Source organism: Bacillus rossius, chromosome 1, assembly GCF_032445375.1.
Source record: "Bacillus rossius redtenbacheri isolate Brsri chromosome 1, Brsri_v3, whole genome shotgun sequence".
NCBI classification, from domain to species: domain Eukaryota; kingdom Metazoa; phylum Arthropoda; class Insecta; order Phasmatodea; family Bacillidae; genus Bacillus; species Bacillus rossius.
Genome location: NC_086330.1, coordinates 5,279,780 through 5,294,728, shown reverse-complemented (window position 1 = coordinate 5,294,728; position 14,949 = coordinate 5,279,780). Strand labels below are relative to the sequence as shown.

The following is a 14,949-nucleotide window of genomic DNA, read 5'->3' as shown; positions in this document are numbered from 1 at the left end:
CATTTTCACGCAAATTAATCAACATTTAAGTAAGTATGAATAGAGCAGGTTGTTTAGCACAGAGGTAATTCAGGATGTGGCACAGAAACAAGGGCAGCTATTCAACTGTCACATTAGGATAAAATGCTGATAATCACAGTTGCATAATTTATGCGAGACTCGTGTTTAGTTCAGTATGACACTGAGCTCTGTGTGTCAAAGCACAACCTCTCCTTACTTGCGGTCAAATCAACTGAATGAATGAAATACCAACCAGTTACAGTCTGAGCACAAAAACCTGCTGAAGGTAAAAACTTGCCTTTTGGAGAAACTTGAGGGTGAATAGAGATATGCGTCTTGGAATCCATGGCATCTTAGATTAGAGTAAAAATTGTACTTTATCATTCAACGTGTGTTTTAATAGTCAGGATGTTTGACTGGTGGAAAAAAAAAAAAATACTGGGTTAGATTCTCAACCGGATCCCCATTTATTCATATTGAAAATTTTTTTCTTATGATAGATATCAAGTGGTCACACAGAGTCTTGTAGTTCAGTTTTGGTGATCTAAAAATTTTTTACAAAAATTCTGCAAAGAACGAGATACTGGTTGATACGGAGGAAGTCTGTGGTTTGCTGCCGTAAGGAAAGAGCCTGGCGTTCTTTTTCTTGAGGCTGAGCTTCTCTGCCGTGACAGACCCCAATCCAGGTGTGTGCGTGTGTGTGTGTGGCGGTGCGTGCGGTATAGTCGTGTGCGTGCGTCTTGCTGTTGAAATGCGTTTTGACTCACATGTGTTGCATGTGCGTCCATGGGGCGACCGCGAAAACTCCCTCTTTGCGTCTGCCCGGGTCGTTTTGCGCGGCGCAGCCACGTGTCGCGCAATTCAAACCGATAACAGCTTTGCGTGAGACATGGCAATCATAACAGACAGTACAAGGCCTTTGCTTAAGTGTTTCGGTGAACTTCGGGAAGTAATTTTTGTAACCATATTTTATCTGTTTACTGGTTAGAAAAAATCATAACCCACTTGAACGAATAATTATATACAAACAGCATACAGTTCTCGTATCATTATTAACAACAGATTAACAATTACTACTGTTCTGAATTTCCTTACAGACTCTACGTTGAGTTAGAAGTAACACTACTAAATTATTTCTTAAGTTCTGTAATTGAATTGGTTACGAATATAAGTTACTTAAAACAAAGATTTTGATTTAATTTTCATTAAAACTGTAGGATTGTTTTGATTTAATGTACGGGTCCAAAAACCTTTTTTATGGCTTAGAAAAATAAAAAATTTTCCATTTGCGAAACTTATCAATTTTTCTCATAAATGTGAACAATATAAGTAATAGGGACAACCATATGTCCTGGATGTCACTATTCAAGCAAAGCATAAGTTAGCTTTAGTATTTTGGAGGACTTTTAAATTGGTAATTGTTATACTAAATTAGCACATTTCGTAGTTCTTCAGTGCAACGAAGTGTTGGTTAAATTTTTTTCCTACCAAGATATGCATTTGCGAAATTTGCAGCTGTTAGCTTGAAAGAAGTGAGTTGCGGCAGGCTCGGGCGGTGTGTTGCGTCGCGGTCGCCCCAGAGCGAGCAGTGCTCTGTCCTGGACCCCTCCCCCTCCACTCCCGCCTCCCAGACAGCTTGAACTCGCCCGGCCTAGCTGCTAGAGGTGCCCGCACCTACCAGGCGGCCCGCCCGCCTGGCGTCGCAAGACAAACACATGAACCAGTTCAAAGAGAGTAACCTCCGTCGCCGAGACGCCCCGAACAACTGTGCGACTGGAACACTCCCTGTTGGCATTCATCTGCGGTCATTTGCTTGAAAATACAGGTGTCATCCCCTCACTTTAAAATAAAAATACTACCTTGCATTGGTTATTTTGGAAATCAATTAGCATCCAAAAAAAAGGTACTTTTTTCAGTATATTAATGAAACAAATTAATTTCGACTGTGCTTTAGTTATCTTTAACATGTTGGTATATGATTATAACATCTATACAAGAGTGCTGTTGTCTGTTTATGTACTTTTTCGCTAACAGAAATAGAGAAACAATCTTCACTAAATGGAGTTTTGGTTATGCAGTAACGTTTCAACTTTTCTCTGATGCACGCATTTTCTGTCCATTTTTTCGTTACGTTTCGAAAGCTGTTCCTCACGTGCGCAGTTCGTAACGTGACTTTTTTGCTTTTTCCCCCCCGAGTGTGGTCGTAAACCTGCTCACTGCCTCGTAGCTCCACCACACTTTGCGGCACTAGTTTACGGCACCTGCAACAGGGTGTGGCAGGGTGTGGCAGGGTGGTTGTTCGTTGGCGGTTGCCACGTGTTTTGACCTGGTTTGTGCCACTTTCCGCCACTCGGGCGCTGAGTGTTTATGTTTCACTCTTGTCCTGCAGGCTGTCTCAAACAACATCTTCAGTCGCACAAGCAAAACAAAAGTACTGTATGTATTTATTTTAATGTAGTGTAGTCTTATATACGTACCGCAATAATTCAGTTGCAAACAAGTGAAGGTCATCTTATTTGGACCAGCTGAAAAAAATTTGGATGTCTTTACTTTTGCTTGACTAGTAGTTAGTGAGAATCTGTTTTGTTTTTAATTAATGCATATTTTATCCTATTAATTAGACTTAAAGTCGTTGAATTGAATCATTAAATAAAAAATAAATAAATGTTCTTTCTAAGTAGATAAAACATTGTTTAGGTGTGCACCAAAAAGTTATATCGGTTTGAATTATAGTACATTGTATGTCAGTAACAAATGCATGAATTAAAGTTTTAATAGCCTGTGTCTTTTAAACAGATAGTCTACCAAATTTTTCCATGCTTCTCTTTCATCTGTATTGAATATATTTCTGTTGCTGTTACTTTTAGTACACACATTAAAAAAAATTACAGTATTGAAATATATATTTTTATTATTATTTCAACTAACAACAGTTTTTAACCCATAAACATTTCTACCTTAAAATTTATTTTTCCTGTGAATTTAACATGTGTTTTTATATTCCAGCCTGTACATATTATGAGTGGCCTTGCATTTAATGTCTTCTTAAGTTATATTTGTTTCTTATAAGTAAACCATCTTATGTTCAAATGGTCTCACATTTTATAAGTTATATATTTCTAACAGTAATATTAGTCACTTTAAATTATTTTAGAGTCATGTTATATTAGGGCTAGTCTTGGATTCAATACCGTTTTGTATCTAAAGCCATCCTGCATTTAGGTCAGTCTATATAACTTTAAAATGCCTACCCTCTTTACTAAATTATATCACACAATGTGGTGGTATTTATAATTTTCACAATAATGAGTTTTGGTCACATAGGAAGTAAAATTTTTGTTAGTAAAGGGAAAGTCCTGTTCAGAGGATGTGTAGGATGTGTGGAACTCATTTTAAAATAATGGTCAATTTAATATATTTTAGAATTAATTCTTGCATTTTAACTCATATTTAGCTGAAAACCAATTTAAATAAGAGAAAAAGACTTCATGTTTGGTGAATAAACATGCTTTAAAAACTCCAATTGCTAACATCCTGAATCATGAAATATATAGGACCCTGACCTATAAGTCATTTGGCTTATGGCAGTAATAATTATGGTACATAATATGAATAAGCACATTGAGCCTAGTTGGCTGTGAACTAAACATCTTGCAACAAGCATAGAGAGGCCAATAGTGCAACATATCTATATTACCTAATTAATGTTACCATTTTTGTTATGTATCGAGAATAAATTTTTTATGTGTGTGTGTTTTTGCACTTCAAGCTGAAAATACTCAACTTATGGTTATGTTCTTTTCCATCTGAGAGACTATCAGTTCTGTAAATTTTGTTGTATTTTTTGTCAAGTAATACATAAGTTTAACTTCTGCAGGTTCGCAAAGCTGTCAGGATTTTTAGGGAAAATCATTCATGTTATAGCTACTTGAGTTTTATCCCAAGTCAACTATATTAGGCAGAACAAAGGTCTCACTGTTACACCTTGCAGTTTTCTACCTTCCAGTACTTTTCCTTACTCCACAAGTAGGTGTGCTTTTACCACACTTATCAAAACATACATAGCAGATATGCCAAATTTTACCATTTTTTACTGGTCATGGTTTATCTTGCAAGTATTTTCTTTAGTCATAGCAGTAGCTAGATAAATCGACATAACCATTTATTTATGTTTTTGATTCAAATGAAAAAAAAAATTAATGTGTCGGCTTCATTTAATTTGTCGTTCATCTTTGGTGAGTTACAAGAGTGGTGCAAGAAATCATATATAACTCAGTAAAATTAGTTTTTAGCTGTTTCTGATCAAGTGTGCATTTTTTCAGACCTTTTTTTAACTTTGTCCCTTATTTCCGTGTCGCCAACCCGCAAACCCAGGACTGGTCGCGTGGAGTTACTGAGGCAGGCGACCTACTTTGCTGGTTATTTGAAATGGTTCATTGTTGTCTCTATTGTGTTGGTAGTGAAAATAGTTTTGTTTTGCTGCATAGTCTCCATTCTAGTTCAGTTTGGAAACGGACATGACATAGCTAGGCTGTAGATAAGCTTCTAGGGCTAGTGTGTAGCTTTGTCAATTCCATCTCCATAGCATAGCTCTTATGTTTAGAACGTTACAGTTTACAGCGTACGCTTAATTTACTACCACTCATGTAGAGCTTACTGTGTAAGGTTGTCAGCGAGATTGTGCATAAATTTAATAGAACTTTGTACGTTATGGTACCGCTTCCGTGTGTGTTTTGTTGGGCATTGGTTGGTTGAAAGTTTGACATAGTCAGAGTACATGTAGATGTTATAGCTGTACATGTTGGTTGTGAGATTGATGACACTTTTGGATTTGGATTGAAATGTTTTTATACTTGTAGTTGATGATCATATTTAATTTGTGTTGTGGTAGCTTATATAGGTAGAGACTTGTGTAGGACTAATTACATATTTATATGTATAAAAAACTGTTTTACATTTTATTTTGATTTACTGTAGTTATCAAATTATATGTACTTTTAAGGGGGCTTACTTTTTCAATATCTACTTTATTTAAGATTGAGAATTTTGTTTTCATAAATGACACTACTTTCCTGTGCAGAGCAGAACATAATCAGTATCAGACTTTTTTTTTTTAAATTTTTAATTTTAATTTTGAAAAGCAAAAGTTTATGTAATGTCTTTTAAACCTCACATTTTGTTACAAAAATAGTTTTATTGATGAGAAATTTCAAATTATTATCTGTTGAAGGTAAGCTCTCTTTCAAACACAAATGATGACAGCTAAGGAAACAATGTAGCTCAAAAAAGTAATGTTTGTACTTGATGTGAAAGAACACTTCAATTTAATTTTAATGTTATTCCTGTTCAATTGCACATTCTTTTGAATTTAAAATGTTAAAACATTTAATTAATTAAAAAAATTATTTTGAAAATCATAAAGTTAATAAGACTTAGTTGGTTCACCTCAAAAATTTATTTAATTCAAAGCAATATAAAATTGATTTTAGTGGATAACGTTTTATTGCATAATAAGTAGTGTAAATTTTTTCGTAAATTATTACATAGCTTCAAAATTGTTTGATTACCTTTAAGTATGTTATTAGTATGACCTTTTGAGCCGAAGCATGTTTTGCAGTTTTAACCGAAGTAGCAGTCGTCTCAGTAGGGCGTTGCCGCTACTGAACTGTCGCAAGTCGGAAGGGGCTAGGGAGGTGTACTTGTAAGTACGTTCAGCAGCGTGTAGCCACGTGCCGGGAGGTCATGGTGACAGCCGTGGTCGTCGCCCATGCTGGAGCCAGCCCTCTCGCTGGCCGCGGCGCCCCGCGCAAGGTCTCTGTGTCCGTGCCGTGACGCCCGTGTGCTTGTTCCGCTTGCAGGTTTTTCTCGAGCTTCCTATTTGAAATCAAAAGTGAAAAACAAAGGAGCCTGTGTACATTTCTGGAGAGCGGAGAAGAGGTTCAGGTGAGTGGGCCAGCGTGCTGCGTGCACGTTTGTGGCCGTGCACGCGTCACGACTCTTAAATATTTCACCAGCACTGACCCAAATAGCAAACAATGGGCAGTTGACGATACTTTTCATGTACGGTTGGTAGAGACCGGAAAAATTCACAGATTCATTTCACGATATGCTAGAATCCAAACAACTGTACCTTTATATTGCTTCTGTGACTGACTCACAGTTTATTTGAAGGACTTTGAGCCAATGGTAAACCTTCAACCAAAAAAGTATTTAATCGCAAGCGTCCCAGTTGACAGGTGTCACGAGTCAATAGCCAATGAGCAGGTGGCATTTGCCTGAGTGTGTAGGGGATTGTGGAGTCTATCCTAGAGGTCATCGAAAGCGCGAATTTTTCCGGTCTCTAACGGTTGGTAAATGCTCACTTTGAAAGTAATTGCACTGTGGAAGTGAGCGCAAGAAGAAACTTAGGTTTGCTACTTGGGAAGTGTGTGCACGAATGGTTCGTAGAAATTTCTGTGTCAGAAACGAGAAGTTTTTTGAAAACTTTGCCTGGCCAGGTCTGTACCACGTCTACTTTTTAAATTGATTAGAACTCCCACTATCGATTCGGCACTTAGACTCGTGCACTTCACCTTTCGTGAAATTGAAATTCACATGATTGTGCTTTGGGTTTTGTTTAAAAAAAAAAACCTATTTATCAGTTGAGCAATGAGTAATTTAAGCCAGCTTGTAACTCATGGGTCTGCGCCATTGTGCAAGTTAAACCTTATTTCGAACCCATTCATATAGGAAGTTATATCATTAGTAGTTTACCGAGTTGTCTTGGCTTTTAATTTTTTCTTTATCGTACAGCAGAAATGACCAGGAGTTACGGGGGCATCTAGTTTGGTCGAACAGTGAGCAGACTTTCAGCCATCTTGTTGCTCGGGTTGCAACGTTATTGGCCGTTGTCTACACGTTGCACCATAAGAGATATGACACTATAAGAATGGAGCATTGATGGAGTGAATTTGTTGGTGAAGTAAGAGTACTTTGAGAAACCTCTCTGCCACTCACTGCAGCATTCACCGCACTTCCCACTTACGAAAGATCTGGGTGCAACCTCGTTGGGAATCGAACAAGATTCACCGTGGTGAGTGGCGAGTGCTCTGACCACTCAGCCACCGTGTCCCAGTGACGTTTGATTGAATATCGCCGACAGATAGTCAAAACTCTTACGGGAAAGCTATTGAACGCATTATTTTTGTAAACTGGTGGAAGGCCGAGAGGAAACCTTGATCCTGGGCTTCAGTAGTGTCTGCTGTCACTTCCCTCACGTGGCAGGAGTTGGGGGCTTGTTGCGTCCCGCTGTGGAACACAAGCGCACAGGGACGATTGGCCCGTCTGCCAGCCACCGTGCCCCGGGTCGCTGCCGTGCGAGCACGGACACGGTGTTTCAGTGGACCGTCACGTTTAAGATGAGAGTGTGTTTCACATCCTCACAAGGGGAGGACGCGAACTCAGGGTCGTCGATTTTGACATCCCTTTGCGAGGGTAAATTACTTCCCAGTAGCAGTCTACCCTGTAAGGAGAAAACCCGACTCTCAGTTGTTCTCAAGAAATAGCAGATCAGAAACAAGGCCCATCATATGTACTTGTAACATTGCACTAGGAATTGCTAGAGCAACGTAGCCCAGTGGTTGGAGCGTCTGACTACCACGCGGGGCAACTTTGGTTCAATCCCACTTTGAATGGTTTTTAACCTTCTTTTTTCTAACAGATTTTACATATATAATGAAAAAAAATTGTGTTTATTTATTGAAAGTACAAGAAATAAAAAAAAAATATCTTCACCTACCATAGGATAGAGTATAGACCATCTGAATAAATTTACGTATTGTAATTTTTTCCTTGTACATTATTTAAAACATATATTTCTCGAAGTTCTCTGGCCATCAAATTGGTACACCTGAGGGGTCTACTTTTTTTCCCTTCGCCCCCCCCCCCCCCCTCATCCTCCATGAAGACCCTTTTGTCCCGAAGGTAGCTGCCTTGTTTCCGAGAATTAACTGTGGACTGCTAATGGCTGGCTGCGACTTGTGGGAATACAACATTACCCATCGTCTGTGCTATTTCATGCGAGCAGTAAAACCAATTATCAATTGCTAATTTCACGAACGAATTTTTATAAAGTGTCTTACCCCTTGGTCACCAGTGTGCATTGGACTTTAATGATTTCTGACTTTGAAAAGACATTGTTCTATTTATTTTATTTTAAATGTAATTTTAAGTTAAAATTTTAGAAAAAGTTATTGTTATAAATTAATTTTATTTTAATTAATGTTCAACCTTTATTGTAAGTCAACGTTACAGCTTACGGGTATATAAGTTGTGCCTAGTTTTCTGATAGGCCATTTCTCGAGATCAATTGAGGGTTGGGATTTCTCCTTCACACGGTAGATTGCTACTGGGAAGTACTTTACTATCGCAAAAGTATGTCAAAATCGGCAACACGAAGTTTGCATCGTCTCCTTGTCAGTAGCATGCAAGGCAACTGCAACATGGCACCCTGAGTTATGTAAGCACTTAACTTTGAGTTACCTTTATTTGTACGTGGTGTAAATTATGTGTCCCTCATATTTAGTATTAGTATATAAACAGCCATGTGTGTTTTCAGTTTTGGATTTTTTGATGTGATAACGTCTTATAAATCGAAGAACGCCGGCTGCACGCACAAAAAAGCATGACTCTTTGTCACGTTCCGCCTGAGCCGAGCGTGCAAGAACTGGCCAACCACCGTGCGAGAAAATCTTCTATTATATCAAACAGGTTAAGGCGGGCTTTTTAAAAGCAACAATTTAAAATTTTTTATTTATTTTTCCAATTTTGTCATTTCAAATTGATGATATTGATTTGATTTCAGTTTATTTCTATAGGTAACTAATTGTTCGTATTATATTTAAACAATTTATTTTAATTAAATTTGCAAGAACTGTAAATAATATTTGAAAATTAAAAAGTATGTAATTTTTCATCAATGTTTTCTTATGACGTTATCACGTAAAATTATCATCCGTAAACCGACTTTACAGACAACCCCCTTTTTTTTTTACAAACATTGTGATTCTTATACTGATCGCACTTGTATTCGTGAAAGACTGGCAAAACTGGCAAAGTATCGGAATGAAAGCCAGCAAGGCCAGGTGGTGTGCCTTACGAGTTTGCACGTGTGTTCTGCAGGTTCTGGATCCGTCACATGGTAAAAACGCAAGGTTTTTACTGGTTCGTCATCGTGCTAGTGTTTCTCAATACGATGTGCACGGCTGTCGAACACTACGGCCAGCCAGATTGGCTGACAAAGTTCTTATGTGAGTATTCCCTCATCTCGAGACAGAAACACCTTGCGTGGGGCAAGTCAGTCTGTGAAAGTGAGCATGATAATCGTACTCACCTGTCCCACCGCGTGCAAAAACCTTAAGACAAGGGACCCCCAAGGTTACACCTTTGATGTAAAAACAATAACATGCAGTGGTCGGACTAACGGTGAGAAATAATGAGAAATATGGAAAAATTCCATGTTTTCAAACTTGCAAAAATTGCAAACTTGGATTTGTCTAAGGTAGGCCCCTGTGCTGCGTCTGTACTAGCTGAGAGACTCTTCTTTCAATTGCAGAAGGGTGAAAATATTAAACACCCTTTTCAAAGCACTTAGATTTGAACTTTGGTCAATACTTTTACCTTCTACATTTTCTTATAGTGTTAATTTGGTACAGAGCAGAATGTGTCTTTATTAATAAAATGGATGTAACTTTTATTACAATTACAACTTCATTTTAGTACGCATTATATTCATAATAAGATGTAAAATTTGGAATCAGTTATTTTTTTAATTGTTTAAAATTTCCATGTACAACTAAGACAGATATAGCCAGCTTCCACCTATGAATATTTGAGCACTCTCAAGTAAGAGATCCGCAGTGTAGGATCTGCTCATGCTTAATGACTATCTCCCTCCTTGCAGATATCGCAGAGTTTGTGTTCCTCGGCCTGTTCATGATGGAGATGTTCATCAAAGTGTACGCGCTGGGGCCGCGCATCTACTTCGAGTCGTCGTTCAACCGCTTCGATTGCGTCGTGATCTGCGGCTCGATTTTCGAAGTGATATGGACCGCGGTGAAGCAGGCCTCGTTCGGCCTGTCGGTCCTCCGTGCGCTGCGCCTGCTAAGGATATTCAAGGTCACAAAGTAAGTGTGGCCGTCCGTGCCGTGCCGTGCCGTGCCATGTCGAGTGCGCCCTGTGCCGTTGTGGTCCGTGGCGAGGCGCGCAAGAGGCTGCGGAAGATGTGGCTTGTTTTGTTCGACCGGTTGCGTGCGGTGCATGTAACTAGCAGATGCAGGCATGAGCAGTCAGCCCATAATTCATCCACCTGGATTCTAATGCTTTGCGTCTGATGTAAAGATTTTCATTTATTGTATTGTAAACCTAAGATTTGCTCATGAAAATATTTAGTTTTTTTTTTTGTATATGTTTTGCTTGGTTATTTAAACACTCAAAAAAGGCGCTCTGTTTGCTTTAATGAATATTCAATATTAATATTATGCATGGTTGTTTTATAATTTTATTGAATGATATTATATAGAGGGCCCAACTGGTTAATCATGTAATCAGTTCAAACATTACAAACATTTAACAATTTTTTTTTCCATCAATCCTGTATTTTCTTTAAAAATTAGTGCTGTGCAGCTTCACCCAGGACAATATTCGCAATTTGGTTCGACTTCGCGAATATTTCAAACATGACATTAAACATCAATTTGATACTCGCTTCACATCAAAAGAGTAAATAGTATTTCCACATGCGTGGTCTCAGACCCACGCCCGGCTGCGCTCACATGCACCGCACGAAGCCGTCACTTTCAAGGCGCGCAGGGTCGGGAAGAGAGAGCAGGCGGCTCTCAGCGAAGACGAGCAGCCAAGAAGAACGAAGACCACATGCGACCTACGGTCTAGTGCTCGACGACACAGCGAAGTGATGTGCGATTGCTGAAGTTGCTCTGTGACCAGGAACCGATAACAAAGAATTCGTCATAATAAACAATAATCTTTCTTCGCTACGCACGTTGAGTTTTAAATCAGATTAAATTACTGTATTAATTTTTCAAAGTTATTCTGTAATATTTTTTAGGCCTATGTGATGCATTTTGTTCAGCTAATCTGTTATTGATTGCTGTTGCGTGATTTTGGCAGATATGAACTGCTCTCGAACTTAAACTATTCAAATTATTTAACAATAGCACAAATTTTGCACCTGTAGTTCAAGTTATCTTCTACAGAGGGATAGCATCATTTTTGCTATATTTGAATTGCACATTTTACAAAGCTGTTGTATTTAATTAAACATTAAAACTTAAAACTCTTTGGATTGTAAAAAAAAGTCTATAAAATGTGAGAGAAAAAATGTCATAAGTGTCGGTAAGGCTGGAAACTAGGATATAATGTTTATATATGAATGCTAATATAGGAAGACTGTAAACCATTAACTGACAAAAATATTCAATGCTGATTTCTTAATCAAGGTTGACATGGCCGCGGCCTAACTGCCCTTATGCTAAGCGGGGGTTCTCGTCGATACATGTACTGAGATTAATTTGTGGGCGCCTCCCGGGAGAGACTCTTTTTCAAGGCCATGACGTCGCCCATGTGAGGCGTGATTTTAACCCCCCTAAAGCCAATCCTAGTACTCACCACTGGTACGCTCTCAGCAGTGGGCTCTTACGGCGTCCCACAAGCCGTCACACTCAGGATGTTGAAATAAACAATTACAAATAAAGTCGTATGCCCTGGTTTATTAGTTGCTACTTCGCCTACACCGTTGATTATATCACACAACGCCTGCGGCACGAATCCGTTCAGGTGGTGCGACCTGACCACGTGGTCACACTCTAAAATTAGGTATTTAGCACAAAAAGGACCATAGTGGTCACTCGTACAATTATTAAAACAGTCCCCCCGACCGAGAGAAGCCCCGAGGAATTACGAACGAAAGATTTAAGATGATTTAGATTTAACAGAATTACTTAGCAGTGCAGGCAAGCGGTGAGGTCCCCGGGGTGCTGATGCGTCGGCTCTCGGTCGGTGCTGGCGAAGGACTGGGCTGAGCTCAGGGCTCTGCTAGCCTAGCATGGCGTCTTCGTGCCGAACCAATTACTGTAATACGTATTTACGATTACGTGCCACATGAAGCTACAGGTAAAACATGAAACACTTTTAAAATTAGATTACACCTAATGCATGATAAAAACTACTAACTAAAATTACAACAATTTATTATTAGTGATAACCAGTCCGGCTTCGGCGGACTTCGGTTTGCCTCGTGCATGTTCGGTACGTCTTTTCGTTGTTTATGCCATAACTCAATATTAATTACTTAAAGTACATAAAACACTCCCAGCCGATCTGCCGTCACATGCCACATGGGGAAAAATAAGCAAAAAGAGAATTACAATGTTTATCTCTAGTTAAAGGGGTGTGGTGCACTGCTGCTACAGTGCCCTCTTGACGTCTGTGGCGCGCTATTCAAACATAACCTTCCGACGACGTACTCAAGACGGAGCGACTGCCAGTACGGGAAGTGGGACGGGGGGTGAGGGGAAAGGTGGCGGAGGCTGACCAGGCTTCTGGGGCACAGGCCCGGTTGACGTCAAGGTGTTCTTAGTTGATGTCTCAGAGAAGGGTGGTCCATACTGCAAAAATATTGTAATTTTGTGGTAGCACAGTTATTATTTTCTTCAAAACAGCAATCTCTCTTTTGTCATTAATTTTGTTGAAGATTATAATTTTAATTCATACTTTTTGGATTATTCAGATTTTTTCATGATGTTTATGTAACAAATAATTTTGTATGAAAAATATCTCCATGGTGAACTTTTGTTAAAAATTTCTTTAATGTTTACAGAAACTACCTATATCGTTTTGAATGCAAATGTTGGGAACAACTGAAGCTTGCATCAGATTGTGTTTTTTATGTACATATATGTAAATTAGGTGCAATCACTTAAATTATGATTTTTTAAATACAATTAAGACAATATTGCTGAGTATAACTCTTGTGAAATACTATATAACATGTATAAATAATTTGTTAAACCTGGTTTGTATTAGCTTTCCACTATTTGTTTCAGTGCAAATGTTTCATTTCTTGAACTCGAGAAATCCTAATTTAATTCATATGTGTGTATTTCCATTTGCTAGCATACATGTGGCCAGTTGACACATGCTCAAACGTGCTTAGTCGGGTAATAGTACCAAAAGGTTTTTGTCTTCAGTACCTATAATAGAAATGCTGTTTCAATTTGATAATTTTAGTTCCGTTAGTCCGCCAGGGCTTTATGTTGCTGGTTGTGCCTTTAGGGAACCTACTTAAATTATGTTGATAGTGGTGTATAAATAAAGTAAGTAATACTTTTCTTTGGGTCTGAAACAATTTTTGCACGTAACATATTTTGTATTTGTTTCATGTTAAGTTGAAACAGAGCAAAAGGAAACAATGTGCTCAAAAGAGGAAGAATGCATTGATGGTTTTCCCGTTCAGCGACGATCAAACTCCAGATGGTAGATGCGGGGTCTCGCAACAGCAGTTGGTGCTCCTGTGATTGCGAAGCGTGTGAGCTCGGACAACTGGCCACAGATGTGCTACCAGGCGGCCAAGTTGTGTTTGCTCTCGGAATGACAACTCACTCGCAACCTCCCCTTCCGGCCGGGACAGTTAGATATCCTAGCTTGCGTATGCACATGCGCGACACGTGTGACAGCTGATCGAGCGGCTCATTGGTGCAGACGTTTGTTGTGTTTCACTCGCAGATGATTTGTAGCCGAAACTTGGATAATTTACAACTGGACTGCTGGTTGGCTGTAACTGCTATTTTGGGTCTAAAAGCCAAGTTATCTATGTATTTATTTATTTAAAATTGTAACATGCCCACCAACAGATTCAGACTCTTATGGTGGGCATGAAAAAAACAAGGTTGTTAACTGCAAATGTATTGTTACGATTTATAATGTGGGGAGAACTACTGGGTTCCTGAGGGATAGCCCAATTAGGTTTTATTACACAGTTTTATCGATAACTAACATTTGCATCACTAATAAAAGATCTTACTTAAAAATGCCTGATCACCAATTACTCGCACTTAAAAATGTTTATCCCCGAGTCACTCGGTGTCTTGTGAAGTTACACAGTCCGCACTCCTCGCGGAACTCTGTCGCCGAAAACCTGTCGCGGGACTGTCGCTAAGCTCTCGCTGCATCGGCGGCTCTCACGGCACTCACCGTAGTGGGACTCTTGCAGCCCTCGTTGCGGAACTCCCGCGGAGGCCGGCGTCTCAGCTCAAGTAGTCTCTGGCGCCCTTCTAGAAGGTGACGAGCGCAGCTGGGGCCAGTCGCGTCATCCCGCGCCGACCCAACACCCGAAGCGTCGAGAAAAGCGTCGCTTCCCACGCCACGGCCTGCGGAACTCCCAAGGTCGCTCAGCGATAGATGACGGCGCCGAGGCAGGACGATGCGCGGGGTGCGGAGGGGGAAGGGGGTAATGACGACCCTTGTACCCGGCCAGGCGCGCGTGACATGACTTACGTCATTGGCGGCCACATGATACGCGCGTGACATCAGTGACCGTCAGCCAGCTCCTAACCTGGCGCGTGTCGCGGTCCGGTCTCTCGCGTTCGTAACAATGTGGACTCCCACCCCCGTCGGAACCACAGCGGGCAAAACATCTGCAGATGGCCAACACACGACGACAACCGCACCGCATATATGCTAGCAGTGTCGACAACAAACACACAAAAACACAGATACAATAATTAAACACAACCACAATAAAAAATACAATTAATACAAAGGTACAAAATCAAATTATACAAATAAAGTAACATAATATTTTTTTAAATTTATTTATTATTGTTATTTGAGTGCCTGCCAATAGTCACAACCTTTAATAGGCAGGCACTTAACAAATATTTCATAAAATAATAC

General features: G+C 39.6%; 1 protein-coding gene across 1 annotated transcript in view; it reads left to right on the top strand.

The window, feature by feature from the left end:
* LOC134531463 (voltage-dependent calcium channel type A subunit alpha-1) overlaps positions 1-14,949 on the top strand; it is a 362,182-nt gene that overhangs the window by 209,631 nt on the left and 137,602 nt on the right. Inside the window, exons 12-14 of the mRNA XM_063367179.1 lie at positions 5,859-5,943; positions 9,160-9,287; positions 9,941-10,163. Coding sequence (XP_063223249.1) covers positions 5,859-5,943; positions 9,160-9,287; positions 9,941-10,163 — 436 coding nt within the window. The remainder of the gene's footprint in view (positions 1-5,858; positions 5,944-9,159; positions 9,288-9,940; positions 10,164-14,949) is intronic.